Here is a 13,757-nt window from a genome sequence, read left to right as displayed (position 1 = left end):
AAACACTCAGGTCTACGTTACTGGTAGTTTTTAAAGTTGGTTATCGGAGTAATCGAAAACATTGACAGGTGAATTCATTTTAAATTGGAACTACAAAATTGCATCATAGTTATAAAGATTAAAGCTAGTTGAATCTCATTTTTCTATGGCTGTGGTGGACTCCGTTGGCTCATATTTACATTAGGGCCGATGCTGGTGGTGAGGAATTGGGAGGTGGGTTGCCGATCTGGTGTGAAGTGGAAGGCAACTGCAGTGTTCGTAGGTTGAAGCTTAATTGTGACACATCCAGTAAGGCTGATGGTTCAAAATTGGGTGTGGCTGGCATTAGTAGGAGAGGTTGATTATGACATTTGTGGAGGTTTTGGAAAGTGGAATAGATGTGTTATTTGCTGAAGCTATGGCTAAGGCTATTCTCATTGGTTTGAAGAAGGCTTATTCAAAAATGGTCTTTCTCCTTTTTGGGTGGAATTTGATTGTCAGATACTGGTTGAAGCTATCCATTCCAAACTAATCTGTTCCCATCACCTAGTGGTTATGTATCATTGTTATGGACTTGAGTTATGTGCTAGGAAAGCACATTTTGCAGCCCACTTTCCGGGGGTGCCAAGCTCTGAATGAATTCAAATGTGCATGGTTTTCAGTTGGCTTTCTCACTGTCACTTGTAATTTGTTTGCTTTTGTTATGTAGTTGTGGTTAAAAAAGGAATACAAGTTAGAATCATTCACGCCTTCCAATAGATTTCAATTTTCCATTTACTTTAACATGTAGTCAAAATTAGGTTTAATCATCATCTAGGAACACTGAAAAATATAAATAAATGATATAAAAAAGCTAAATATTAACATGTACAAACAAATGTAAACAAACTATATAAATTTAAAAAATATATAAAAAGTAGTACCGATAAAATATATATTTTAAAAATGGTATTTGATGATCCGTAATGAAATGAAATTAGAATTCTAATGTAATAAAAACACATGTTTGAATTAATCCGATTGAAACTGTTGTACTAATAGAAATATTTTATTCATATTATAAGTTGAAGGAAAAAGAAAGAAAAGAAAAGAAAAAGGTTAGATATTATGGAGAATGGGTCCCACATGGGGGAATAGGAAGAAAAAAAAAGGGTAAAATAAAAAAATGGGTTCATGCATCTGCCGCTTCAACTCTTCAACCCAACCGCCTTCTCTTCCTGGCAGGGCAATCACAAAAAGAGAAATAAAGTAAAAAACAGTAGTAGTTTCCATTTCTCATTTCTTCAACATATTGATAATTTATCATAATCTTCAATAATTTCCCTCTCTGATTTCCGAATAAATTGTACCCATCATGCCGGGATTCAATTCCTATCCATCAACAATCTTCTGAATCTCCCGCTTTCTTCTACTGCCCATTACCGGTGAGTTTCCACCTTCATGTCTTTCCTTTCAACCAACTCCTTCTTCCTTTTTAAAATTTCTTTTGTTTCCTTCCCTTCTTCTTCTCAATGTATTATTTATTTTCTTCTAATTACCTCAAATCTTGAGGGATTTTTTTCCATCATCTTTCTGTGTCTGACTGAGCAGTCTGAGAAATTGAGTTTCTTCTCCCTTCTAAATTTAGTAGTTTTGCACTTTTCTGCCACTTCTATTTTGGGTATAACAAAAAAGGCTGTGATGATTACGTGTTTTTCGGATCTTTTTTAATTCGTGGGTTGCCCTCCGATTTTAATTCCTGGGTTTCCATCTCAGAATGCTGGGTACTGCTTAAGAAAAATCTTTGATTTAGGGGCGTGAGAAGATTCAGATGGCAGGAATTTAGATTTTATCCGATGGGGCTAGAGATCAAAGTCGATAATGGATAAGTTTTTCGTTGTTGACTGATTTTGAAATCGGTTGACCAACCATCGTTAGATCGTGAAATGATATGTGTTTAATAGATGGGGAAGTTTTGTAATTGTATTGTGGGATTTGGCGACAAGGGTTTTTTCGTCGATCTCTGGGGTAATCTCAAATCCAGAAGTTGGCGGATAATAATTTTTGGAATGATATGTAATATTAAATTGAAGTTAGCTGGGGTTAGAGAATTAAAAAACAAATGTTGTGTGTCTTCAAATGGTTGGCGCTTGATACAGGATAATCTTATCTTAGATTCTTGACCTGATTAATTTTTTAAAAATGAAACTCTGATATTTGATTAGCCACGGAACTTTATACTGAAACTATTGGTAACATGTCTTTTCTTGATTTTCTTCGTCGCCTAGTTGTTTTGTGTAGTTTTTCTTAATGGAAGGTTGATTACATTGCCATTGGATCTAGATATTGGAATTTTTTTATTAAATTTTGAAATGGCTTATGTCTGTCAATACTTTAGACTGACAACTGATAGTTGTAATGTTCTTGAATAATTACTCTCAACTTTGATTTTTGCTTGCCTTTAGATACTCTTGTTTGTTCATCCTTTTGAGAAAGTCTTGGGGTTGTAACAGATTACTTCTCTGAACCCTGCATCCATAATGATGAAGCAATTGCAGATTTGGTTGTTTTCTACTTTTCTTTAGCTGCGAGCAAATTCAGTTTATGCCAGTGTGTGGTTTGACAGCGTGATGCTTCTTTTCCAATTATTAACAAAGCTTCTATATGCTACCTGGAAGGTATTCTAAAATGAAGCCGCAAGCAGGTTATGATGTCGAACTTATCAGTTCTACAGAGAGTATAAAACATGAATTTTGGCCTCTAGATCCCATTGACCCTGGTCAAGCAAAGTTTCCATGCTGTTTGGTTTGGACACCTCTTCCTGTTGTCTCTTGGTTGGCACCTTTCATTGGTCATGTTGGGATTTGCAGGGAGGATGGAGTCACTTTAGATTTTGCAGGATCGAATTTTGTGAATATTAATGATTTAGCATTTGGCTCTGTTGCAAGATACCATCAACTCAACCGAGAAAAAGTAAGTTAATAGTAATCGGTTTACATAAATATTTCATGAAATTAATCCCTGTTTCCTAACAATGCTGATTGAAGTGCATAAATTTCACTCATGTAAGTTTAACGGAACTTATGTGCGTTTCTTGCTGAAACCATTTTCTGTTTCCATGTTAGGTATCTTCCTTGGTTTTAATGCCATCTTCTTACTAGTTATTTTTTCTCTGTAAACAGTGTAAAATTCTTTGATGGATCGTTAACAATGTATTGAAACCTTATGTTTTTTTCAGTGTTGCTTCCCAACGAGCTTAGCTGCACATAAATGTAAGCAGGGCTACCAGCATTCACAGTATGGAACTGCCATTACTTGGGACGATGGCTTACAATCAAGTACACGGTATTTTGAGCATAAATCGTACAACCTTTTTACGTGCAACTGCCATTCCTTTATTGCCAATTGTCTGAACCGTCTTTGCTATGATGGATCGATGAGTTGGAACATGATAAATGTAGCAGCTCTAATTCTGTTCAAGGGGCATTGGGTAGATGGAATGTCAATTGTAAGATCATTTCTTCCCTTTGTAGTGGTGGTCTGCCTGGGCATTGCCATGGTTGGATGGCCATTCTTGATTGGTCTGTTGTCGCTTTCTCTCCTTTTGGTTGGTTGGTTTGTTCTGGGTACTTATTGTATAAAAAGCCTGTTGGAATGTTAGATTTGGATGAACATTTGTAGTTGAGAATCAGCTGAGTGATGGCGCTCTATCCATTCTTGTTTGCAACTTAGAGAGAAAATGTTCATACTGTTGAACTTTGGACTTCAACATTGAGACACTGTTTTGATTATTTTGAAAGCTTCAGCATCGAGGTTGATAACAAATTTTTTTGTTTTCTTTATGTTGGGCTATTCTCAGTTTTTCTATTGGGGTAACACTTGAATTCCTAGTTAACTAAACAATAAAAACAAAAACATTTTTTAAACATGAATTTACAAATTATAGAAACTTGTCTAGTTTTTACAAGTTTGATTTTTAAAGGACTACTTGTTTTAGAAGATTGAGAATGATTTAGTTAGGATTCTCCCTTTTGTACATATGTTCATCATTCTTCTCTTGCGATCGTGTTTGCATTCAAACAAAATAATACAAGTGTTTTCACACATTGGAGTGTCACTCATTTCTTTATTGTGTGCTTGTGTTCTTTATGTTCAACGAACACAACGAATATACTCATGATGTTTAAATGCAACAATATCCTTATTTAGACACTTTTTCATTCATTTCTTAACTAGGGGTCTTTGTTCCTAAAACTCTCTTGTGGTCACAACTCCCTTATGGTCAGGCGCCTTTCTTTGTTTTGAATCTTCAATGATGTATTTTATCACAGTATAAAAATGGTAATTGAAAGTATAATATTAAATATTAAATTGCAATTGAAAGTATAATATTAAATATAAAATTAGTTTTGAGAAATTAAATAAGCGAAAAATATAAGCGTGGAATGTCAAATGCATAGTCCATAGTCTCGTGGCAACAGATGACCGGTAACTGTCCGATTGGTCACCGGCAAAAATGTCCTATCCCTCTGACCGATTGAATATCCCAATTGCAGCTGATTTCGCCTCGAAAATTCCAAAGAAAATTCTGTATCCGAATGGACCCAATCTATACTTGGTTCGAGCAAATCCAAGTTAACGGTCCCGAGTCATACCGATTCACCGCCCCGGATTCTCAACTCTAATCGACCCACCCACGAACTCACGCAGCTGATCATTCACTCCTTTTCAACCGTGCCCACAATCGAGCTCTCTCGGCCATTCTTTCGCTCTCTTTTCTGCTATTCCAATTTCTTCACTCGGGGCATGTCCTCTTCGCTGTCTCCGGATGCGAACGATGGGGAAGCTGTCCGAAGGGACCGAATTCTCTCCAGCAAGCTGTATTTTGATGTTCCTTCTTCAAAGGTACTGGACCAGAATTTTGGTTAAACTCAGTGTGCATTTAAGCTGACTCCTGGTCGCCTGTACTCAAGTATGTTTCTGGGTTTTGTTGAAAAACAGGTTCCGGTGATATATTCGTCATCGTATGACATCTCATTTCTTGGAATAGAGAAGTTGTGAGTAACTGGCGCGTTATTCTTTCCTGTGTTTGAATCCCGTTCGGTTTTCTTAATAATTTTAGTTGCCGGCTTCTAATTTTTTTTTTTTTTTTTAAGTTGGTTAGTTTTTACTTGGAAATCTTGTCATTAGGCATCCATTTGATTCAAAGAAATGGGGTCGTGTATGCCAATTCCTTATTGCCGCTGGAGTTTTAAGGAAAGATCAAATTATCAAGCCTTTGGAAGCTAAGAAGAATGATCTTCTTGTGGTGCGTTTTTAGGTTCTACCTTTTTGTTGTGAACTTTATACGCACGTGCTACGAGTAGATTGGTACATTCGCGCTCTTCCACAAAATCTCAAATTGTAAAAATCACGAACCTGAATTGCAACTGCTTATTTGAAGTATAATTCAAAGACCTATCTTTGTAATGTTTGACCAGGTACATCCGGAATCATACTTGAATAGTCTGAAGAACAGTTCAAATGTTGCTAAGATTATTGAGGTATTGCATCATATCCTCTTGCTTTGTGAGTCATCTTGTTGCTTTTGTGCTATAATTTGGTTTTATTAAACATTATCCTCCGTGATGGTTACTAGTTACTCGTTTCTTTTCGGGAGTGGAACTTCCGTTGGCATACTTATTTAGAATTTTAAGTTGAAGTCCCTTTTTCAGAAGACATGGTGAGAATTGTAATATATGAAAGCCTCAGATGTTTTATTTTTAAGTGGTTGAATATGCGTTGAGTTGTTTAAATTTTCCCTTTCCTAGATTCAATTGTTGGTTGTAGTCTTTTCAGTTTTGATAGATTTGCACTACTACAATATAGGTCCCTCCTGTTGCATTGTTTCCTCATTGTGTTGTCAAGGAGAAAGTTCAACGTCCATTTCGTAATCAGGTGAATTATAGGGTTCATCTCAAATTATTTTCCTCTCTCTTCTTTCATGACAAATTTAGTATGGGTCGTAAATGTTGTATCCTGCTGCAGGTTGGAGGCAGCATATTAGCTGGAAAAGTAGCAAAAGAGAAAGGATGGGCCATCAATGTAGGAGGTGGTTTTCACCATTGCTCAGCAGAACGAGGAGGAGGATTTTGTGTGTACGCAGATATTTCTCTGTGTATACACTATGCCTTCGTTCAGCTTAACATATCAAAGTATGCTGTACATAAATTGGCACCATAGTGACCTAAAAGAACTCATGCATTGTTGAATTTTGTTGCATAGCAAGTACTTATGAACCTGTGGTAATAAAGCCTTATCCTGGTGATATTCTATGTTTGCAGGGCAATGATTATTGATCTTGATGCCCATCAAGGAAATGGCCATGAAATGGATTTTGCCCATGATAGTATGCCAACTTTTTTTTTTCCAGTAATAGATTTTAATTGGCTCTCTCATTGACTGGTGACGGTTTTATCTATGCTAGCAGGACGAGTATATATTCTTGATATGTTCAATCCTGGAATATATCCTTTTGTAAGTTACTTTGCTCTTATATTCTATGGTGGATGAAAATTATTGATTCTGCTGTTTTGTGTTTGCCCTCTTGTTAGTTTTTTTTAAGAGTTGCCAAGTTTCTATTTCCATCTCATTTTCAAAGTCACTATTACCATTTTGATTGAGCATAGAAGTTTTGTGACTCTCTCTCTCTATCTCTCTATGTATGCGTATATCAGGATTATGAGGCTAGAAGATGCATTGATCAGAAAGTTGAAGTAGTTGTAAGTAAAGCTTGTTATGGAAATAGATTCTGTTTGTTTCACTTGTTGCTCGGGTGTTCATGGATATGTTTTCTCATGCAGAGTGGGACCACAACAAGTGAATACTTGAAGAAATTAGATGAAGCACTCGAGGTAGGCAGCTTTTCTTAAATTCATTTTTTTTAGTTTAATTGTTTATCAATTACCTTTGTTTATTTCTTACATTTTTTCTCAATGGAAGCTTGGTTTATCATTACTAAACAAAAATATGTTCTTCACTGTGCCCAAATATTGAAACTTCTCTTATAGCCTTTTACCCTTCGGTTTCAAACTTTATGCAACAGAATCGTCTACTTCCCCACTCTGCATCTGGGTTTGTAACATTTGGCAATGTTGGGGAATGACCGATTTATCTATTCGTCGACTCTCTGCTTATTTTCACCATGTTAATTGTAGGTTGCTGCCACTTCATATGATCCTGAATTAATTGTTTACAATGCTGGGACTGATATTCTAGATGGAGATCCACTGGGCTTGTTAAAGGTAACTGTGCCCCCCAAATTAGTTTTTCAAGAATTTGATTTCTCCTTCCGTGCTTTCTGGTTTGGTTAAAAAGTTTGTTGGTTGTGGTGTGGATTACACACTGATTGCAGATTAGTGCTGAGGGAATAGCTAAGAGAGATGAAAAGGTTTTCAGATTTGCTCGTGCAAGGAACATTCCCATTGTGATGCTGACATCAGGTCTTTTCCCTTACACGAACATGTCAATGAAGTTTATTGAATATGCACCTTTTTTATTATGCTCGACCTTTCTCTCTTGTAATATATAAAAAAATACACCCATCAATCCTTTTATTTAATACTAACTTCTAACTCTTTGACCATGTGGTAAAATATCTAATGGGGACCATTCTAAATTTCATATGTACATAATATTCATACCTTTCTTTTATTTAGCAATCTTTCTTATTAAAACGGATTTATATCTGTCACATTTACATTCAACTTCAATTCTTAATGTTATTGGGTGCGTTTATCCCTCATGGTTAAAGTTAATTTCATTATTGTACCATTTTCACATGGGGTGGTATCTTGAAATTTAAATGACCAAGGCCTTAAATATAGCATAGTAACGACGATAATTATTTTCTTGCCAACTATAGAATATTTCTTGGTAGTGTGAAACTTTATCTCGATGATGGGAAAAAGTCTTTAAATTTGTACCTTGAACATTATGATTGTTAGGAAATAGAAACATTATGGTACGATGAGGGATTGCTCAGGTAACAGGTTACTTTTGCCATTTTATACTTCTTCAAACGATCAAGTTTATCTTCCATTTGATTTTTTTTTGCTGACTCCTTTCTAGTCTCTTGGAGTAATGTTTTTTTTATTAATTCCACTCCCAGGCGGTTACATGAAATCTAGCGCTAAAGTCATTGCTGATTCAATTGAAAATCTCTCGAAGCAAAGGTTAATTGATACAGAAAGCTCTCCACACAGAACGTAGTCACCAAGTGAGCTACTTTGTTTTCCTGTCTTATTCAGTAGTATGAGCCATTTAGCACGGCTTTACTTTAATCACGTGACTTGTATGAAGTTGGAGCTAAACTGTTTCCAGTACTATATCTATGTCCTTCCATGAAAGAGATATTATTGTGGCTTATACTTCGGTAATTATTATTCGATGAAAACTGAAGCCTCTGGAAAACAACAGTAGTACACAAATATCAGCAATTTATTTCATAAAACAAAGCAACTTACTCAACGGCATACCAACGATCAGAACCAAAAGAATTGAGACAACACACAACCTTGTAGTAGTTCAATCAAGTAAAAGATCTACATCCATCCACCAACACTCCAACACTTTCATTCTGCTTTTCACCTAGATATACAAGAAATTTAGAGGGACTCTCTTAGGGAAGCGCCCAATTAACATTCTGACACTAACGGTCGTCTTCTCCAATCATCCATTGTACAAGTGCGTTATACAGATAGCGCACACCAACTTATTCCAGCTCTCAGTTCTGAAACGGTATTGGTAGAGAAAATATTACTTAGCTATTTTGACAGTCCCATGTGAATAATACCAATCAGCTTCATAATGTCAGTTCGTCAAAGAGTTGAGCGTACCTGGTCACCAAAAGTCCGACTCTAGTTATCAAAATTTCAACAGTGTTTAGGAATGATACGAAGTTCAAGAACAAAAATAAACCCTTTGATTAGAGAACCTGACGACACTTGTACTGTCCTTTCAAACGCCCTTTGCCCTTGGTTATCTGGAATAGAAATTGGATGTGAATAACAGAACAAGAGTTTGGTCCTGTCGGAACTGGAAGTCCTTGCTCGAAATCATGGAAATTGATAAATCAAATCGTTTGAATTTCTTAGACTTTCAAGATAATATTATTTTAAACTTAGCAATCTAGAAGTGGTTTAGTTTGTTTTCTTAATACTTAAGTACATACCAAGTAACTATTGGAGGTGAGTGACCTTTTTTTAAAAGAAAAATACTGTTTAGATGATCTAAGTTCTAATTATCTATATTTAGATGGTTCTGATTAGAATGCAGATACAAGGTATATTTCATAACTTTTGATTCTATAGCCACTATATATTGGTATTGTTGTGCAAAGATAGGTAAAAGCATGTAAAGAAACTTTGAGGGAAATGAGTTCAAACTCCAAGGTACCCTATATAAGATATTGAAATTGAATAGAAACTTTGATTAACCGATCGTTTAGATAAGGATGGTTAGTTTCAAGACAATGACTTGAAGTTTTTTCTTGGTGTGGCTGTGTAGAATCAGATATTGTATGTTTCGTGAAATTATATCTTTTGAGAGTTTTCTCGTAAGATGAGTTTGATATATTAATTTAAAGTCGAAAAAAAGGGAGAAAAAAACTCTTAGCGGTGTGCCAGATATCCTTTGACAAGTATCAAAAGAAACTGAAGGAAATCAGTGTGCTAGAGCTTTAAGACTGAAATATAATAATAGGGTAAAAGGGTAGGATAGGTGGAATCCAAGGCAAGTGGACGGGAAAACCCAAGTCCTAGTGGGATGAGTTGGGACAAAACCAGCATTGAGTTTGATTGGATACAGAGAAAGGCAGACATTATAAGCCCGAGATTGATGTCTCATCCTCAATGGCTTATGTAATCTCACCGACACTCCCCCCCCCCCTCCTTTTTACTCCTTCCTCCAATGCCTCTTCTCGATCTCTTTTCTTCACTCTTGGGTTTCCTCCGCACTGTCCCTTCCCTTGACCCCACTTTCCCATTTTTCTATCTAAATTATAATATTAATCAAATTCAAACACTACTTTGAGAATGAAGATATGTTAGAATAAGAAACCAAGCTTTGTTCATGTAAAACTATTATAGTGAAAGTCAAACAAGGTTTGGCTATGTTTGAGATTGAACCAGAAGTTTCTGGATTACAGACCAAACCATGATTAAAGCTGTCTGTCACAGACTCTAAACAATCTCTCTTTATCTTTTTTCTTTTCTATTGATACAAGAAACAAAGTACTGGATGAAGATGACCAAACCCATCATCACTATGCTCTATCATATCAAACCATCCAACTTTATCAATACTCGTTTCTAGATCTCAAATTGTATTTATATTCTTTTCTTGTTTATTTTTTGAGGTTAATAAAGTGTGAGGACTCCTGCAAAGAGGAGTTAAGATCACGCAGGAGTTTGTTATACATTTCACATGATCCACGAATCTCCACCTTTTCCTTTCCAACGTTGATCACTGGCTCCCTTTATTTTTACATTTGAGTCCTTCCATTCTCTCTCCCTCTCTCCGTTTTATGATTTTTATGAATTATGCAATTTGAGTCTGAAAAGTCTGAACCCTCACAGCTGTGTTTGAATTGTGTATCACAATAGGCTTTATATACTATAATTTTTATTTGCTAGTTTGTGAGGTTAGCAACCTCAATTTCATTATTCGAGACTATATTGAAAAATCTTATTTTTGAGCCAGATGTCCTCAGGGCATTGAAAAATGGGAAACTTTTATGAGGGATAGCATTTATAATCTGTAGAAAGCTTTGAACCTTTTTTGATCCCCCACATGACAGCTAGCTAGATAGACGATGTGGGTGTAGCAAAGTTGAATTAAATTGTTACGAGTATTTGATGGATAAATAACAATGGTTGGGTTTGTTTTGTTGGTCAAAACCCAAATGTGAGTTGTGCTATTGCTGCTGCTCTTACCACTTACCACCACCTCGGTAAGACCCAAATTTAAATGACTCTTAGTATTGTCTTTTTTTTCTCTCGTTAAAAACATACAAAATAGCTTCTCTAAGCAGCCTCCTTTCATGAATATGTTTCAGGTTCCTTGAATCTCTCCATCAAATGCAACACATTCAATTCCATACTTCGTCGTAAATCAAAATTTGCATTTTCTTAAAGTAAAATAAGAAGAATTTGTCGCATCGAATAATTCAGTCGATACACGAAAATATAAAAAATAAATTCATGCACTATTACCAACAATTTGGAACCTTCTTTAGTATTTTTTTCAAAAAAAAGAATTATAGTCTTAGCTAGAATTAAGATTATTCAGATTGACATAGTATTTCTTTTAATAAAAAAGTTGACATTTAGAAGTGAGTTCAATTTATGGTATTTTAAAGTCTACTTAGTAACAAATTGAACAAGAAAATGACCCAATAGAGACTCAAACCTAAAAGTTATTTAACATTCATAGTCAATGGATTAGAATCTTATTAATACAATACAACCATATGCATTAATATATCCACAGCTTCCATAATTCTTTTATATACCCTTGTATAAATATCTCTTAAAATATTGAATTGTTTTGCACTTGAAGCAAGTAAATTCGTATAATATCTTACATGCTACATGATATTAACAAACTTCATCAACTGTCTCGAAAAGAGATTACTAACTTCTAGACGAATTTAGGAAATGTTAGATTTGACTTTCGAACTAGTGTTTGAGTCTTCAACTTGCTTTGGATGTAGTGAGTAGTTCACTCAATTTCATTACATAAGAAATTATTCGAAAAATCTCATCATCTATTTTTTAATCAATTTTTTTCTACATTTGTAATTCAAATTAAAATATTATGTATGATTCAACTAAAATAGTTTGCATGTCATGTTCATAGAATAACATTATAGTCCTTATAACAAACTATAATAACGACTATTTAACAATCTTATTCTCTTCTTTCAGAAACATTTTTTTATAAGTATTTAGAGGTTGTCTGGAGATCTATACCGTAGAATGAAACTCTCTTTTGTTTTAATGGTTTGGGCTATAAATTTGAAAAATCAAACTTAACATGTTTCCGATGTCTTCAATTCAATCCTCTTTTTTATTACCAATTTTCGTTTTTCCTCGATTCATCGCTTATTCCAACATTAGTAAGATTTTCGATAATCTTAATTATATTCCATTCCAACCTGACCAGGGTAGTCCGAGTAAGAAGAACTTCTCTATTTTTATTTTTTTCGAATTAAGTAGAATAAACAATAATAGGAAATATATGGGAAGGGCAAAGTTGTCCAAAAATGGGGGGGGGGGGGGGGGGGGAGGAAGTGGGTCCCACGTGGATCTAGTAGTTCGTGTGTGTTGGCTTAAGAGAGATTATATATATAAAGAGAGAGAGATCCATTCGTCAGCACAGCAAAATGGCTCAAAGCAGCGTTGCGTTAAAGAATCCCCGAAATTGGAGTGTTTGTGTTTCTCATTGAGATATGTTTCATTTAAATGTAATATTTTGATTGTGATAATCATTTGAATCAATGGCGGCGAAGAAAACGTCACCTTTGCCAGGATTAGAAGCTGATGAATACCAAGAACTTCAACCCCTCATTCAAACTTACCACAAATTTGAACCTTCTCCTAACACTACCACTTCTCTCATCACCCAACGTATCGACGCTCCTCTCGACGCCGTCTGGCCTTTCGTTCGCAGCTTCGATAATCCCCAAAAGTACAAGCACTTCATCAAAAGCTGCAAAATGTCAGGTATATATATATACACACACACACACTTAATTCTTCTCTCATCATAGACTTTGCTTAAAAATACTTGTTCTTTCCTTTGCTTCTTTTTCTTTTTTTTAATTATAAAGCACTTTATTAATCATTTCAAAGTTTTATTTGTTTTGTTTTCATGCAAGATTCACCCAAGTGATTTCCCAAATTGTCTGTTTTATTTATAACAAACGGAAGTGTTCTGTTTTTATAACAATTCCGTTTTTAGTTTTCTGTTTAATTAATAATTAAGTGTTTAGTTTACACTTTCAAACCATAAATTGTGTTTTAAACAGCCGGGGATGGCGGGGTCGGCAGCATTAGAGAGGTGACGGTGGTTTCCGGCCTTCCGGCATCAACGAGCACAGAAAGGCTAGAGATTTTGGACGATGAGAAGCATATATTAAGCTTCAGGGTGGTGGGAGGAGAGCACCGGCTGAACAATTACCGATCAGTGACGTCGGTGAACGAGTTCAACAAAGACAGCAAAGTTTACACCATCGTTTTGGAGTCTTACATCGTTGACATACCAGAAGGGAACACCGGTGAGGATACCAAAATGTTCGTCGACACTGTCATCAAACTGAATCTTCAAAAACTTGCTGGGGTTGCCACTGCCTCTCAGCATGAACATGAACATGAACATGAATAGTGGCGGCGGCGGAGATCTCTGCCGGCAGCAGATGGGATGGAACTTTTTTTTTCTTCTTCTTCCTTAAATGTTCGTATGATGATTAGTTGATGGGTCGGTTTGTTTTTTTGCAAGTTGAATTTAGCTTGTTCTTATTTATTGGGTTGGCCGATTATGGATTGGTTGGTTGGGAGAATTAGAAAGAGATCATATTATTCATATTATATTTTATATATATTTCCACAAATATTGTCTTAATTCATCTTTTATCAATAAAAGATTTTATGTATTTTCTTCCTCTATCTCTCTCTTTCTTTTGTCTATGTTGAACTAAGAAAATGATTGTACAATGTAAAATAACTGAAGATTTACATAGGAGTAGTTGTTGGTTAATT

At 35.4% G+C, this 13,757-nt stretch overlaps 3 protein-coding genes and 1 long non-coding RNA gene across 8 annotated transcripts; 3 read left to right on the top strand and 1 right to left on the bottom strand.

Annotated features, from left to right (window-relative positions):
- Positions 1-1,140: 1,140 nt before the first annotated feature.
- Positions 1,141-3,800, top strand: LOC101207734 (protein REVERSION-TO-ETHYLENE SENSITIVITY1). 3 transcript variants are annotated; one of them, XM_011655870.2, is made up of 3 exons: positions 1,141-1,403; positions 2,472-2,931; positions 3,197-3,800. In XM_011655870.2, exons 2-3 carry the CDS (start codon positions 2,623-2,625, stop codon positions 3,617-3,619), a joined length of 732 nt encoding a protein of 243 aa, XP_011654172.1. In that variant the 5' UTR covers positions 1,141-1,403; positions 2,472-2,622; the 3' UTR covers positions 3,620-3,800. The 3 variants fall into 3 exon arrangements, with proteins under 3 accessions (XP_011654172.1, XP_004141314.1, XP_011654171.1); XM_004141266.3 differs by having other exon boundaries at positions 1,158-1,403; positions 2,637-2,931; XM_011655869.2 differs by having other exon boundaries at positions 1,158-1,403; positions 2,424-2,931.
- On the top strand, positions 3,633-8,392 carry LOC101207492 (histone deacetylase 2). 3 transcript variants are annotated; one of them, XM_031884243.1, is made up of 14 exons: positions 3,633-3,771; positions 4,515-4,863; positions 4,960-5,015; positions 5,149-5,266; positions 5,439-5,501; positions 5,827-5,895; positions 5,986-6,152; positions 6,282-6,346; positions 6,425-6,474; positions 6,675-6,719; positions 6,801-6,851; positions 7,155-7,241; positions 7,352-7,439; positions 8,108-8,392. In XM_031884243.1, the coding sequence occupies exons 2-14, from the start codon at positions 4,765-4,767 to the stop codon at positions 8,206-8,208; spliced, it is 1,059 nt and encodes a 352-aa protein (XP_031740103.1). In that variant the 5' UTR covers positions 3,633-3,771; positions 4,515-4,764; the 3' UTR covers positions 8,209-8,392. The 3 variants fall into 3 exon arrangements, with proteins under 3 accessions (XP_031740103.1, XP_031740102.1, XP_004141312.1); XM_031884242.1 differs by lacking the exon at positions 3,633-3,771 and having other exon boundaries at positions 4,383-4,863; XM_004141264.3 differs by lacking the exon at positions 3,633-3,771 and having other exon boundaries at positions 4,385-4,863; positions 6,428-6,474.
- Positions 8,393-8,418: 26 nt separating this feature from the next.
- LOC105435312 lies at positions 8,419-9,199 on the bottom strand. Its single transcript, XR_969361.2, has 2 exons — positions 8,933-9,199; positions 8,419-8,834 (listed from the first exon to the last, which is right to left on the bottom strand). It is a non-coding gene; the product is annotated as an uncharacterized LOC105435312 (long non-coding RNA).
- A 3,162-nt stretch (positions 9,200-12,361) lies between these two features.
- Positions 12,362-13,664, top strand: LOC101214314 (abscisic acid receptor PYL2). The gene is made up of 2 exons (XM_004141374.3): positions 12,362-12,722; positions 13,028-13,664. The coding sequence occupies exons 1-2, from the start codon at positions 12,497-12,499 to the stop codon at positions 13,381-13,383; spliced, it is 582 nt and encodes a 193-aa protein (XP_004141422.1). The 5' UTR covers positions 12,362-12,496; the 3' UTR covers positions 13,384-13,664.
- The last annotated feature ends 93 nt before the right edge of the window (positions 13,665-13,757 follow it).

The sequence above is a fragment of the Cucumis sativus genome, chromosome 4 (assembly GCF_000004075.3).
Source record: "Cucumis sativus cultivar 9930 chromosome 4, Cucumber_9930_V3, whole genome shotgun sequence".
Taxonomy (NCBI): domain Eukaryota; kingdom Viridiplantae; phylum Streptophyta; class Magnoliopsida; order Cucurbitales; family Cucurbitaceae; genus Cucumis; species Cucumis sativus.
The sequence above is the reverse complement of the archived record's forward strand: the minus strand, read 5'-3'. Positions and strand labels throughout refer to the sequence as shown.